This window comes from Typopeltis vanoorti, chromosome 10 (assembly GCF_054136105.1).
Source record: "Typopeltis vanoorti isolate ZY-2024b chromosome 10, IOZ_Tvanoo_1.0, whole genome shotgun sequence".
Taxonomy (NCBI): Eukaryota; Metazoa; Arthropoda; class Arachnida; order Uropygi; family Thelyphonidae; genus Typopeltis; species Typopeltis vanoorti.
The window spans coordinates 109,087,105-109,103,560 of record NC_143558.1 but is presented as its reverse complement, the minus strand read 5'-3'; the positions used below and the strand labels follow the sequence as shown (position 1 = coordinate 109,103,560).

The 16,456-nt window shown below is 34.1% G+C and overlaps 1 protein-coding gene across 7 annotated transcripts in view; it reads left to right on the top strand.

The window, feature by feature from the left end:
* Nucleotides 1-16,456, top strand: part of Tbce (Tubulin-binding cofactor E) — a 319,945-nt gene that overhangs the window by 266,849 nt on the left and 36,640 nt on the right. Inside the window, exon 14 of one of the 7 annotated variants that reach the window (XM_090399267.1) lies at nucleotides 9,599-9,740. The exons of 5 other annotated variants lie outside the window; for them this stretch is intronic. In XM_090399267.1, coding sequence (XP_090255393.1) covers nucleotides 9,599-9,613 — 15 coding nt within the window. In that variant the 3' untranslated portion in view covers nucleotides 9,614-9,740. Of the gene's footprint in view, nucleotides 1-9,276; nucleotides 9,477-9,598; nucleotides 9,741-16,456 lie in introns of those variants that run through there. One more of the 7 variants, XM_090399268.1, reaches the window with a different exon arrangement.

Below are 16,456 nucleotides of genomic sequence, written 5' to 3'. Positions count from 1 at the left end.
CTAAGAACATTTTTAGCCAGCCCAGTTAACCAGTCTCAGATGTAACAATGTTCATCTCCATGGAATTTAGGTTTTACCGTGCACAAAATAGTCTTTCTATAGGACATTAGCTGCCATGCTGATAATTCTTAATAACTACTTTCACCTTCTTGCTTTCATGGATGTTTGTGATTGTCTTACCTTTGTGTACTGCAATAACCTTAGATATGGCACAGTATCAAAGGCTATAGCAGTACACAAGATACTGCTATAACACTGCAATCACAAACATCCTATTGTACTGCTATAACCTTTGATATGGCACAGTATGACCTTTGCTGTCTTTGTACCATTAAAACCATAAATCATCATCACTGTCTTGCTTTCATATTCTTTCATGAAATGAAGACAATGCTCAAGCTGGATATTGTACTTGGTTTGTTTCTGCACAGTAACCAAATCACACTAGGTTATAATTGATAGCCTAGTGTGATGTACCGATGATGATGACAATGTAGGACAGAGTTGACAAACATTTTTGCAGAAATCTAAAAGGCTGCTGCATTGAGTCCCTAACAAGCTTCACAATGCATATAGGTATCATATGCATGATATGAAAAAAAGTAATTGCATTTTCCCATGATATGTATGAGAAGTAGTCAAAAAAAAAGCAGCACCAGACAACTACAAGTTTTTTGGTGATGATTTTCCCCATAAAAAATTATAATAAAACGAATGTATTTTTTTTAATTAGAATGATATAAATCCATAAAAGGATCAGATTTATAATATATTATAAAAATTATAATTACAATGTATGTTTATAATACATTTATGGGCTTGATGTATTATAAAATAATTCTTAACATTTACCAAAAATTTAAAAATAATTAGGAAGAAACAAAAAAATTAAATCAAAACTTGATGTTTGACTCCAGGCAGGTTCTTAGTACAGCAACCCTTGGAAGACTAATTGTTGCTTAATAATCAGTTATTCTTCTAAGTGAGCATTTTGATTGTTACATTTGATTTAAATCACATATGAAAATGTTGATTCACAATAATAGGTCATATCAGAATTGCAAAATAAATTAGAATTTTGGTACAGTCACATGTACTTGAAAGCATTCTTATTGTCAAATAGAGACTTGATAATCTTCAGATGCATTTTCTATATCAGTGACATGCAACTGAAAGGATAAACCTTAGTATTGTTTTTTCATGATTCTTACCCACAGAAGGTTAAAGCAAACCTATAGCATATTGTATCATGGCCTGATAAGTTTAGGTAATCTGGAAATCCCACTCAACAGAGAAACGCAGTGGGCTCACAACAGGTAATGAAAATTATCTGCCACCTGAATACTTTCACGAACATTGACACCACAATGGAATTCAAACCACAGTATATTGATTACAAAGTAGTGACACTATCTACTTCGTCATCCTAGACTGAGTAGATTCGTTGGCTTCATTGACCAGGTGGTTAGTTTACTTGCTCTCCAACTAACAGATGCCAGATTGGAAGTTTACCATTGGTATAACTGTTTGTGAATGCATATAGGTGGTGGGTAAATGTCATTGCCCAGTCTGAGACCAACCCCTCTCCATTTATCGGAGGCCTGAAGTAACCTGAAAAAAGGACTTAGCATTATTAGCATTCAAGAATGTGTGAAAATCTAAGGTAGTTTGATCATTTAAGGAGAATGAAAGAGGAAAGGTTAGCAGAACAGATATTTATTATTGTTATTTATTATTATTATTACATGATCCTCCAGAGAGTCCAAAGACTCATCGAGGGAGAGCACCTACTCTACAACTCTGTCTCCACCACTCAATCCACCAACGCCGTCTACCGACCACCACTAGTATTTTCACAGAGAATCATTTTTCAGACATTTCACAAACATTTAATGAGAAGATGTTACAGATAAAGACCAGAGGATTCTAAGAGCTATCTGGATTGATGCAGTTGGTTCTCTAGAACAGTATTTTTCAAATTGTGGGTCGTGACCATTAGTGGGTTGTAGAATCAGTGTAGTGAGTTATAACCATGTTTTTTTTTTTTTTTTTTAATGAAACAGAAAATATCAGAGTATCTTATAGATTTCGTACTTTAACATGTTTATTCTGGGCATTATCAACCATGTTTCATTGTAAGTGGGAACTCGCTTAATATGTTATGTTCCTTCTTCATTGAGCAGATGATTTACAAAGCATTAAACATTATTACTATTATTATGTGACACCTCATCGAGGGAGGGCATCCACTCTACAACTCTCTGTCCACCACTCAATCCACCAACTACGGTCAACTGCGTCATCTACACCAATGGCATCTACTGCTCACCACCAACACTAGAATTTCCACAGACAATCAAAAGCATCCATGCTCATGGCAAGATTCGAACCCACAGCCTTTTTGGCTGGAAAGCAGACAGATACACTAACCACTCGGCCTCATGCCGGCAACATATATGGCATTCTAGATTGAATATTATTCAATCTAGAGTGCCGTATATGTAGATTGAATGTTATTTGTAAAATTAGTATTGATGAATTGTCCTAATGATATAGAAAATCTCTTCTGATTGCAAGTTATATATATTTGCTTTTAAACACTTGCTTTACATATATCGGTTGATTTCTGCAACCAATGACTGCATTATAAAGAGATATGACCACGTGTTTTGCGCAAACTGAAAATTAGGAAGAGGATGTTAGGGTAATGTATTTAGTTAAATACATGCTTGGTGCTATAATAAAACTTGTTTTGATTGTCTGTATATAGTAATAGGGAGGGGAGTTGTTCATTATGCAACGTGTTTTTTTTTTTTTTTTTTGCAATTGTCTCCAGTTACCACTACTAATTGTTGCTACATGCAGTATATAGACTCTAATTGTCTCCATACTATAAATTAAAGATGCCAGGAAATTATATATTCTTGGTTTAATCCTTTATCCAAGTGTAAGCAAACAAAGATTCCATGTGAAATACCTTCACAACAGGACTACTTATATATAGAGGCTAATGACTTCACATCAATTGCCTCGGTATCCCATAAAGCAAATCACACATCTTTTTGAGTGTGTAATGCTATGCATCATGAAAAGGACCACTACCCAGACTAGGTTCGACTTTTTTCTTCCAAATTAATCTGTTATTTGTCAGGGGCTCCAATATTGTTGAATTTATATTTTGGTCTTCTAGAGCAGTGTTTTTCAAACTTCTCTGACCATAACCTATTGTAAAAAGTGCATTTCACAACGTGATCCTGCGCATGCTCATGCACACACATATATACTTGTATATGGAATTATGACTTCTGCATTACTTCAACCTTGGTATCACTTCTGGGTCTGGCTCCCACTGATGAGACCTCATTAAAGGTCAAAACCAATCTGGGTAGTGGTCCTTCCCATATTGCATAACATTATACATGTCCATAAGGATGTGGGCATTGCATTATGGGATACTAAGGCAACCGATGTGAAGTCATTAGCCTCTATATACAAGTAGCCCAGTTGTGAAGTTATTTCACATGCAAATTTTTTTTGCTTATACTTAGATAAAGTATTAAAACCAAGTAGATAATTTCTTGGCATATTTAATTTATAAATATATATACATACACTACAACTTGATATTCAGCCAAAAGACTAAGAAGTGAGAATCCAAGTGGAGTGAGATAGTACACTATCAGAGCAACTTATAATAAAGGTCTGGCTTCCACTGATGAGACTTAATCAGTGAGCGCCAGATCCAGAAGGGATACAAGGTTGAAGTAATGCAGAAGTCATATATTTTCCATGACCTTTGTTTAGGTCTCATCAATAGGAGCCAGACCCAGAAGAGATACAAAAGTTAAGTAATGCAAAAGTCGTATAGGGTAGTGGCCCTTCCCAAAGCACACACCCAGAAGGATGTGGGCTTTGCATTCTTGAATATTAGAGCAATTGTATGAAGTCATTAGCCTCTATATATAAATAGCCCAGTCGTGAAGATATTTCACTCATAAACTTTGTTTGCTTACAGTTGGATAAAGGATTAAATCAGTTTAATGGGATGGTAAGCTTCTGGAAAATTGAAGAGATTTTTAAACAGCAAAATAAAACCTGAGAACAGCTCAAGAGTGTTCAACCAAAGTGTATTGCCTGTTATGACATACGGAGCAGAAACCTGGTCAATCAAAAAAGGAAATAATAGATAAAATGCAAAAAACAGAAAGAAGAATGGAAAGATGCCTGCTAAACATACGACTCAGAGATAAAATGAAGAAATAAAAGCTAAAACAAAATTTTTAGATATTGGACAAAATGTACTTCGAAAGAAATTGAAATGGGAGAGACACATTACAAGACTCAAGGACAATAGATGGACAAAAGTTATACTGCAGTAGTGGCCATTTGAAGGTAAAAGATCAGCTGGAAGACCTGAAAGAAGATGATCAGATGATATAAGAAAAAAACAGTAGGAACTCTTTGGCACCAACAAGCTCAGGATAGAAACAGATGGAGAGAATTGGGAGACACCTATAGCCAGAAGTGGCTATAGGTGTCTGTACGAGTGGTTGCTGATTAATTTATGGGCCTCTAAGTAGCAGAGGAGTTAGCTATTGATGACTTTCTCCATTATTTTGAAGAGGTCAGAGGTGATAACAATTGGTCAGTAGTCTGACATAGACTTCCATCACCCTTTTTTGGAGTAAGATGGATATGAGATTGCTTCCATCCATTGAGATAAGTACCAGATATATATAATAAATTATAGAGATGATGCAGGATGTGTGTTAGCTCTAGAGCACAATATTTTAGAACATTGGGAAGATGCCATCAAATACATTCTGTAACATGTTGTTCCTCCAGTTTGACCAATTCTTCAGGGGCACTTTCTATGAGTTAATTCAACTCAATGAATTCAACTGAAGTGACCTCTCAATGTATTTTTCCATATGCCACTCATGCATTGAGAGGTCACTTCATCCCAAGCCACAGCAGTATTTTTAATAGCATGATAAATATTGAATGGTTTCCAGAACTGCATGAGAGTCTGATCATTTCCTTCAGTTGCAGAAATGGCTTGTGAAAAAGTTCTCCGTAGATAATAAGCCTTAAACACTGCAAGAACTCCCTGATCCATCGATTGGATCAATGTAGTGGTGTTTGGAAGAAGAAACATGACCTTGATCTGGGTGAAGATTACTGATGTAAGGTGGATTACCTGGAGCATTATCTAGAATTAATTAAATTTTAAGTTCTACATTTTCTTGCACACAATAGCTTTCCATTTCACTCACATAACAGTTGATTAAGGCATCCTCAAACAATTTTTGAGTCATCCATGACTTCTTATTGCTCTGAATATGAACTGGAAGAGTATACTTCCTAATGTGTTTGAAGACTAGTAGATTTTCACTGTGCCATATCACAAATGGTTTCAGTTTATATCCAGCCACATTTCCTTCTAACAGAATCGTAATACAGTCTTCAAGAGCTTTGAAACCAGGCACAGATTTTAGCTTTTTGTGGATGAAAACCCGCTTAGGCATTTTTTTCCAAAACAAGTCCATCATGTTGCTTGTTTTGGAAAAAACAAGCAACATGATGGACTTATCAGCCTTCATGTTGCTTTATGACATCCATGACAAATAATTTTCCTCCCGTAATAATTTTATCCAATTTCTCCACAAACTCCTTGGCGGCCTTCCCATTGGCACTTGTAGATTCACCATACATTTTCAAATTGTGCAGAGCAAAATGCTGCTTAAATTTCATGAACCAACTGGAAGAAGTGTTGAATTCGTAGTCATAATCGGGCCCTGCTTTCTCCTTGAACATGTTGAAGAGACTTAGTGCCTTAGCAGTTATGGTCATAGTGCTAAGGGGTATATGCGCTTTTAGTTCAAGTCCTCTAGCCATGATGCAAGTAATTCCATATCACCGATAGGACTTTGTCGTTGCTTTGTCACTATCAGTTGATTTAATGGAAGCAGATCCTTTCACAGCTTCTACAATTTTATCCTTATTTTTCAAACTGGTCATCACTGTAGAATGAGACCATCCAAAGTCATTTGTAATCACATTGATGGACTTATCAGCCTTCATGTTGCTTTATGACTTGCAACTTCATTTCAAGATCAGTTGCTCACCTCTTTTTCTGTGATTCTTCACTAGGTTTTTTGATTGGGCGTTAGGGGTCATGTTGCACAAAATATTTAACGATAAATGCACAAATAACCTATTTCTCAAACGCACAATCAACAGAGGAACTGTTGAAGACACGTGCCGATTGCTGGCTGCCGAGGGAGGTTGCCACTGAATGCGTTATTGCTAAATAGAAACCTTTTTACTTTACGCTTGCTTGCATCTTGTTCAAAAGTATAGTCAAAAATGTTATTTAATCCCTTATGGGATCATGGACATATCTTTGAGCAGACATAAGTCAAGGGATGACTGTACTATAATTTACAGATGCCAAGAAATTATATTCTTGGTTTCATCCTTTATCCAAGTTTAAACAAAGTTTACACGTGAAGTAACTTCATGAGTGGGCTACTTGTATATAGAGGCTAATGACTCTCATCAATTGCCTTAGTATCCCATAATGCTGCACATATCCTTACGGGCATGTATAATGTGATGCATTATGGGAAGGATTCTTTTTTCCTTCTTGCACAACAGGGTAAGACTGAGCATAGTATCTGCTGGAAAAATGATTGCCTAATTCATAGAAGCAGTTTTAAATATGAACATCTTGTTAAAGAAGGTTCAGAGGCCTTGTTACACCATTGACATTTATAAAATACCATATTTAAAGTAGAATGATTACCTCTCAGTTATAAAAGTTTGGAGATTCTTATCTTCATCAGATATCAAAAATGATTGTCCATTCAATGTGATCCTTTTAGCTTGCGACACAAGCAATTATTGGTTAGGTTAAGTTGTATTTATCTTTTTGCTGAATTGTATAATATTCTATGATAATAGTATGTGAAAAGTGTTCATTATTACTAACTTTCTGTTGACATCTTTCATCCAAATTAGTCCATTCCTTTTACAGACATCAGTCTTCTAAGATTCATTTAACTGCATTAGTGCACCTAGAGTTTTTTTGTTTTGTTTTTTTAAATATCATTATAATTTTTTTTTCCTTTTTTGCCTGCCCTTTCCCATTCTCTTTAAATGAGCATATAATGCCTTTGGTAATACATTCTTGAATACTTGTCAAGTTCCTTCCTAATATCTTCATTTTTAATATGATGCTGTGTTATATTTCTAAACCCAACTCTCAAATCTATAAGTTAAACCTAGTTTGAACTCTGACTTTGTCTTATTCCATTGACTCCATATTATACCAGCTTCGCATATTCTGTTGCCTACTTCCATACGTAATTTACTATCATCACTAAAAATACTGCCTAAATAACTGAAATGTTTTGCTGGTGGTGTAGGTTTCCATTCAAGATGCAGCTAATATCTTCAGTGTTTTTGCATATTTTCACAGTCTGTCTTTTTGCTGATTTTCATTCCAGATTTGTGATCCACATAGATGATGAATAACAGTGGCAGTAGTAAATAAACACACGATTTTACATTGAAACTATATCCTTACCTTCAAATTCTAAATTGCTTAACTACTGTGTGTTCCTCAATATAATTTCCTGTTTAAACTAATTTGAGTGCTTTGAACAGCATATCTCTTGACACTTTGCCAGACACCTTTCCAGATCTACAAAACTTAAATACAGATTCTTGATATAATCTTACAATTTCTCAAATATGTTGCAAAGGGAAAATCTGAATCTGACTTCTCTTTGTCCTGTACCTAGCTTATTCTTTTCCAAGTTTGTCTTTCACAGTTTTTCTTAGCCTCTTCTCAAATATGCTTTTATAAATGTTATCCAGAAAACTCAGTAAGGACCCTCAGTAATTCTCATTGTTTTTTTATTTCTCCTTTTATAAATGTGATTCTCGTTAATATGAGAACTCCACTGCAATCATCTGAAACTTGACACCTTCTGACCATGCCTTCTGAATTATGTAGTGCAGCTGCTTTCAAACATTTGTACCTCCATAATTGAGCACTTCTAGTTGAATATCATCTAGTCCAGCTGCCTTTCCATATTTCAGATTTTTTGCACCTTTTTATATCTGAAGTATTGATATGTACTGCTGACTGCAAATGATCTGCTGTGTGAATGTTCTATATCACTCCTTTCATTTCGCAATTGTTCAAAGTAATTACTCCAGACATCTAAAATATCTTCAGCTTTCATATCATCTTTGATTCCTTTCACAGTATTCTTTCCTCTGTTTCTAAGATTTTTCAATAGCCTCCAGAACATTTTGTGACCTTCCTGATATTTATTATCCATATATTTAGTCTTTCCATAGCTTTTGTTTACCTACTTCTTTGCTTTCTTAATTTTTTTTTCCCTTGTATTTTCTCAGAGCACATGCTGATTTGCTTGCTAGAAACTTGTAATGGACTTCTTTATTTTCTATGATTTATCTATCTGTATAAACAAACTTGACTTGTCTTCCTGGCCTGAATCAATCACTATTTTCTTCAGAGTCTGCTGCTGAATCTTTGAAACTTTGAATCTACAGTTATATTAAAATTATATATTAATTTTTGTATTTTTAAAATCAATTTAAAAATACAGTGGTATCTCGCTAATCCGAACCTCTTTAGTCCAAACCCTCCAGTAATCCGAACTGCGGTTTGAAAGAAAAAAAAAGTGTTATTTATTGTGTATTATTATTTTAACTATTATTATTTATTTTATTATTATTACAGTACAGTATTTTTTTCGTACTGGCGATTGTACGGTTATACTGGAGGCCTATTTTGATGTATTGTGTGTTCACGTTTGCTTTTTTATACTGTACAGTACGTACTGTATTGTCGGCATGAATCACAAATATACACAAAAAGAGGAAATTCAAAACGTGCATAATTTGGTTAAAAATATAAATCCAGATGATGAAATTTCACAAACAGATGTTATGGAATGGATTACAGGTAGAACCGAAAGTGAAATCAGTTCTACCTGTAATCTACTGTTACAGTACAGTAGCTTTTTTTCTATCAGTTTCTATCATTGATGTACCATTAGAATCTGATTATTTTTGTCTTGAACACTAGTTATTGTTGTCTCTTGGGGGGAAATTTGCTAATCCGAACGAGCACGGTTTTTATTAGTTCGGATTAGCGAGATATCACTGTACATAAAATACATGTGTGTGTATTTATATATATATAATACATAATAATTTATGTTCCAACTCTTTTAGTAGGTTTAAACCAAAAAAATTTCAACAGCAAACATGTCAAATCTACCAGAAGGATAAGATGACAATATTATGATTTAATTTGGTTGTTTTGCACATCTTCTTATGTATCTTTCAAAAAATTGACTTATCAATTTTATTTTTGAAAAATTATGATGCTTGATTAAAATGTTTCAGCTTCAACTAGAGTGTGATCGAAAAATTTTGACATTACATTTTCAGATCATTATCTGATTGGTAAATGTTTGGTAGAAGAAAGTCATTATGTCAAAAAAAAATAATAAATAATTATTAAAGTAGAATAGTAATATAATTGACAATTTAGGATCAGTCTAAATAACTGGAAGAAGACTTCAACCCAACATTCAAGGAATGCCAAGACCTGACTAGAGCTTTTGTCTTGATATCCAGAGCCAGCGCTAGGGTCTTTGCCGCCTGCATGCAATTTCCATCTAAGCGCCCTGTAACGATCCAGGCGTGTGTGGTTCTTTTATGATAATAAAATAAAAATTTAAATTATTTGAAATTTCTTAAATAAATTTTGACAGAACAGCCACACGTTGGTTTGCTAAATATAACGAACCGGGGGTGTCGACCAGGCAGGATAATCATTAAAAACCTGAATATTCAAAATATTCTCAAAAGTTATAGAAAATAAGGGGATAAACCTCCTTTGTTGTTTTATAGCCAGTAAGCGAAACTAAAGATCGATGACTACGATCTATATATATTAAGGTGCCAGAAAACTAGCCTTTTGGCTTTATATTCTCAAAAGTTATTCTCAGCAGTTAAAGCAAATTTTGATAAAGCCACTTCACTTTAATCATTGAATATAATGATACAGGGATTATAGCCTTCTCACCGACCCGAATCGCTAACAAAATTAAAATGAATTTTAATTAAAGCTAAAATTTATTTGAACTAAATTTTAAAAAATTCTTGCATTTTACTAAATTCCTAGTAAGCTGTAAAATTTTTTTAATGATTTTTATAAGTGGAACTATCTTTTAGGAAAATAAAAGAAACTCAAGATAGATGAGAAAATAAGAAAAGAATTCAGAAATAATAATTAGAACATTTTATTAATATTAATATAAGTATTCAAAAAATAAAATCTTTACAGAATAACAGAAAATAAATTAAATTACATAAATATACTTGAAATTTTTTTATTAAAATTTTAGGGTTCTTGATTTCATATTCACCAAATTAGAAATAATGGTCTTAACGTCTAATTCCACACATACATCATTTTCAATAGCTATTAACACCAAACTAACAAGCCTTTTTTTTGTGACATACTTGTTCTTAAGTAGGTTTTAATCAATTTCAACTTGGAAAAGGAACGTTCACTGCTCGCTACACTAACAGGTAAGGTTAATAGTATTCTTAAAGCAACTGAAAAGTTAGGGAAAGATAAATTATTGGACACAATAAAATTAAGAATATCGAAAGGGTTTTGAATATTTAAATTATCCTTTCGGAAAATATCCTGGAAAGCACATAACTCGTCATATAGTTCTATTGCATTTACGTCTTTATTGTCGCTGTCCATCAAGAGAATCTCTAAAACGTCACAGTTTTTTCGTAAATCTTCGTTATTAATTTGTAGTAATCTATACAATAAATTGAAATTATCATAATATGTTTTTAGTTGTTCAAAGCGTTCTATTAACGAACACATTGCAATGTCTAGAAGTGTATAAAACACATTCACTCTAAATTTATCTTCTGGCGATTGTGGCGTTTCGTCATGATGCTTGTAGTGAAATTGTCGTGCTTCTTTCGTCGTCGAACTTTCATACCAGTTTTAAATTCTTGTTCTCCATCCACCTCTTCACTCAGTTCTTTTGCCTTTTTTAGAACTTCTTTAAAATTTGTATCTGATCGATACTCTTGTAAGAATATTTTTAAGTTTTCGATAGATTGTAAAGCAAGTGTAATGTTCATATTTTTGTCTTGAAGCATTTTACTCACAGGGTTTATTCTGTTAAGTAAATCATGCCAAATTATAAGAGAACAAATAAATTTGTAGTCCTTCATTTTAGCGCACAATGTTTGTGCTTCATGCTGAATTTCTTTATTAAAATTTTCATTATTTAAAATTTCAAAAAGTGCATCGTAAATTTCTCCTAACTGATATCATAGAGGGCGGATTGCATTAATTTTACTTTCCCCATCACGTTTCTGATGGCTGTTTCGTAAAAAAATTTTAATTTTTTACGAACTTTAAAAGGATTGCCCAACGTTTGTAAGAGAATGAAAATAAATTATATATTTCTTGAATAATTGCAAAGAAACTAAATGTATCTGCATTCACTTTGGCTGCATCGTTAATGATTAAATTTAGAGTATGAGCAGCACATGGCATGTAAAAAGCTCGAGGATTTTTGTTCAAAAGCAAATTTTGGAGCCCATATTTTTTCCCTTTCATATTTGCCCCATTGTCATACCCTTGACCTCGCATGTCTTCAATGGGAATGTTCCATTTTTCAATAGTGGAACAACTGTTGCACATAAACCACATCCTGTGGAATCTGATATATCTGCAAAGCCTAAAAAGTTTTCCCTGATCTTGACAATTCCATTGTCACAGGAAACAAAGTGAATAATAATGGTCCTTTGTTCCGTTTTACTTGCATCAGGTGTGCAGTCTAAAATTATGGAATATTTAGATTTTTGAATTGATAATAAAATTGTATCCCTGATTGCATTACTTAAAGTTTCCAATACTTCATTTTGACTGTCTTTACTCAAATAGACTCTGTGGTTTCCTTGTAGGGCCCTTTCAACATGATTTTTCATAACGGGATCAAACTTCGCAAACAGTTCGACTAATTTTAAAAAATTGTCGTTATTCCTTTCATATAATTTATCAGATGATCCGCAAAAAAGCTAAATTTTGGCTACCAAGGAATTTTATAATTTCAATCAAGCGTTCTAAAACACTCGTCCAATGTTTCTTTTCCATTTCATACATGCTTTGAGTCTGGCAATCAATAGTAGCTTTGTTTTTTAAATTTTTATCAAGTTCCTTCCATTTTAAGAAATTTTTCATGTGAGCTAAACTAGTCTCATGTCTATGCAAATTTGTACTTACATTTCTCCAATCGTTATAACCTTCTACAAGACTACTTGATTCAGTAGGTGCAAAAAGTTTACAACAAAAGCAAAAAACAGAATTTAAAGTTTCGGAATAAATGAGCCATGTTCTTGGCACGAGCTCCCCGTTTTCCATTTTTCTATTATAATACGTGTTGCCAAATTTACGACCATATGTATCTCTGGGATATATTATATTTTTTTTTTGAACAAGCCCCATTTCAATTAAAACAACTTGTAATTTTTCATCAATATTTCCCTTCACCTGGATCTTCTAAAATTACAGAGACTAACAATGTGTTAATTTTGTGGTCAACTACAACTAAATCTTCTCCTAACTATTTTTCACTTAAATTCTGCATCTTGTTATCTTGTTCAACAGTTTTAATAGTACTTTCATTCAAACTGGATGATGTGCACGGTTCATCAACTCTGATTTCTGATGTATCGAGTTAATTACAATCTGCATCAGAATATTTTAACAAATTTATTAAGAGCCCCAGTTTGTTTCTTAATATCTGCTTTCACAGCATGATGCTTACGATTTTGTGCACCAGATAACTTTTTTTAATTTTTGATTCCATTTCTATTTTATACCCACAAGAAATTATTACGCAACACGACACAGAGACGAAACAATAGTTTGCACTGCACTACTGTCAGTAGCCTATTGAGATGCATACTGTTATAAATCTACTGTTGCTATCCTGTCATTACTGCGACATTGTAAAATTTTATTATTATTTTAACTTTGTATACTTGTAATTTCTATTAATTACTTGTGATGTCTTTTTTCTTTACTTTATACTTTATTCTCCATTATTCTAATGTAGCTGTGCGCGCTTTCTCTCTCTCAGAATCTCTCTTGTTTATATTATTATGTGCTATGTTTACAAGAAAGTCAAATAAACATTTATTTACATTACTATGAAATACACGAATTTAAACATTAGGGAGATTGCTTTCTCTGTCCTTCTTAAAAACTCTTTAGCAAAATTTAGAACATTTCTTCTTCAACTTTAAAATACTTTCTTTAACACAAAACGTTACCCACTTTCAGTTTACAAATTTTACTTATTAAACTCCAAGCTTACATGCAAAGAGGTTACCTAAATCTCTCTGTTATCTTTACAAATTTGATATCAACTTCTAACATGCCAGTTAATTCTCTTAAGGACACTTCTTAACCTTATTAAACATATATCTTAAAAGTCTTTCTAATACAACTATAAGAGGAATTATATAAAAGTTTTGAACTTACAAAGGCTCTGTATCTCACAATTAGTCAAAAGTCTTTCACTAAAAGTTCTATGGCAATTTTTTCATCTCGGATTTTCATCTGGAATTTTGGCTTCGGCTATATCAATTGGGAATGTAGCAGGACTCGTACAGTTCCGGAAAAATGTTATTCTCCCACGGCGAAAAGAAAAACTTACGAGCAAAGGTACTTCGGGAAATTTGCCTCGCCTTTTCTCCTCTACTTGAGCTCGCTGAAAATGCCTGGATGACTGCCATCTCAAGTATCTTGAATTGCCGCCTCTAAGAAACTGAAAATGCTGCCTCCAAGAAAAATGAAACTGTTGTCAACTGTCAATCAGGATCCCTCTGGACTGGAAACTTTTCTCTTCTACGGTGTTTGGGACTTCTTTCAGCAATTTGAAAGCTCTGTCTGTGGCGTAGAAGTGATTTCTCTCTAGCGACATCTCGAACCAATAAACTCCTTTCTGGAAGCGGAAAACTCCTCTCTCAACCAACGTCTGGATCTGGGATGCTCTTTGATGATGTCTGGAACCGAGCAGCTCTGTCTCTCTTCGGCAACGTCTGGGACCGGACAGCTTTAGCAATGTCTGGAACCGAGCTGCCTCCTCTTTGACAGCGTCTGGAACCGGGCAGCCTCTCCTGTCTCTCTCTGTGGACTTCTCTGGAACCGGGCCCCCTCTACTTCTGCAGCAATCTCTGGATCTGTGCAGTCCCTTTTTATTATGCCTCCTCTGAGACCTTGAAGTTTGGCAACCCCCAAAGAATCAGTATGATTCATCTTAAGTTTCAAGTTCGGCACGCCTTTTGTTCTCCTCTGGTTTCTTTTAATTGTAAGTTGCCGGCCATCGGAAAGTTGTTTGAACCTTTCTGACTGACTTAGCAGATGTTTACACTTAGAGCCTGCCAGCCTTTCTCATACAAACAAATTTTAATAACAATCTTTCTAATGCCGCCATGTAGATCTATTACATGCAGCTTCGGCAATATAAACATTGCCTTTGTTTTTAACACTGTAACATATTCTTATTAAAGCAGTATATACAGTTAACTTCCAGAGTATTATTTACAATAACATCTAAAACAAACAAAGTTTATTTTTACAATATTCACATGGGACTTAACCTAAGTAAACAATCGAATGTAATGTGCTTTAGAATATTTAAGCTACAATCGAGTTTTTACAGTACCATATGACTGGTTACATAGCAACAAATGTTTTGTATGAAAATTCGTTTCTACGCTTAAAAACCGTTCACCGTTTCACTTTAGATTCTGGAGGCAAGCATTTAGCCTGCTCTCGCTGCAAAATTGTAAACAGCCGGCAATATACAATTTTTTAAATATTTTTATTCGGTGTATCCGGCCTTATTTATTTTAATATTGATCATTCTAAGAATTTTTTGTTTTTATGATAAAAATTTTGTTTCTTAAAAATGAACTTATGACCCGTGCCCCAGCGCCCCCTTCGTAGCGGTGCCCACATGCTCTGCATGCCCACTTCCGCTGGCCCTGCTGATATCCATTCCTCACCTTCATTTAGTGTATTCCATTAGCAGGTATCTAAATGATACTGAATGAATAAGAATGGGCTGCTATTTGACTTAGCAAACAAAATTGTATTCTGTACTGGCTTAAACCAGAAACAACATGATGAAATTTTATGTCGGCTGGGGTGTTACCTGATTAAACAAGGCCCGCACCATTTTTGTTAGTGAACCAGAGTAAAGCAAACTGTGAAAATTCAGTTTCTAGAATGCACCCAATGTCAGAATTCAGGTGAAGATAGGCACACCATCAACATAAGTATCAAAAGTAAAAAAAAGTCAGAGGAACTAGAGAAGTACCATTATATTCAGGCAGCAGTGGTTGTGGAAAAGAAGGAATAGCGATAGCATTCAACACCAGACATGAAGATGAATGTTTTGATTGGCAGAGTGTCAAATAGTTATGTAAATATATTTAAAATGACAAATTGGACAACGAAACCTATTTCTATGTTCCCACAAAATATTGTAATACAAAAGAAGTGGTGGGAGTTTTTCAGTCAATAGAGAAGACAGCTAACATAAAGTAAAGAGAAAAGCTGGTCTTTGTAGAAGATCTAAACAGCAAATGAATCCCAGACATACAGAAATGTTTGGGGAAAATTTTGAAGAAAAGGGTAAGGCCAATAATAAATTTAAGTGCCTCCTGGATTTCTGTCGAGGACACATTAGGTATCAGTAACACCATGTTTACTTTATGTAATGGAGAATAGTTTCATTGCATAAAGGAGGCTCCAGAATTAATGTAACAAATTATGGACCGATCAGCATATCAAAAGTCATTGCCAGGATACTAACGTAGTTAGTCAAAAGCAAAATACAGGAATGCATAGACAGAAGTGGGATACTGCATGGCAGGGGAGGGGGCAACATGGTTTTGTGAAAGGTAGGTCATGCCTCAGTAACTTGCTCACATTTTATAATGCAGTGACAACTGAGTTGGATAAAGATAATGGGTTTACAGTGATACTGGTGGAATTTGCAAAAGCTTTCGACAGGATATATCATGGATTTCTAATCAATAAGTTGCAGTGGATATAAAGTTGGTGAAGTGCATGAGAGTGGTTGATGGAGAGATATCAGAGAGTAATTTATTCAGGAGTAGAGTCCGGTAGAAGGACTGTAACTAGTAGCATGCCACAGGACTCTGTTCTTTGGCTATAACTATTTAATTTTGATTATTAAATGCTTAAGGAATTGACAGCATATACTAGAAATATAAATTAAATCAAACTTTAATATATACTTTCCAATATTTCGGCAACGTCACGTTGCTA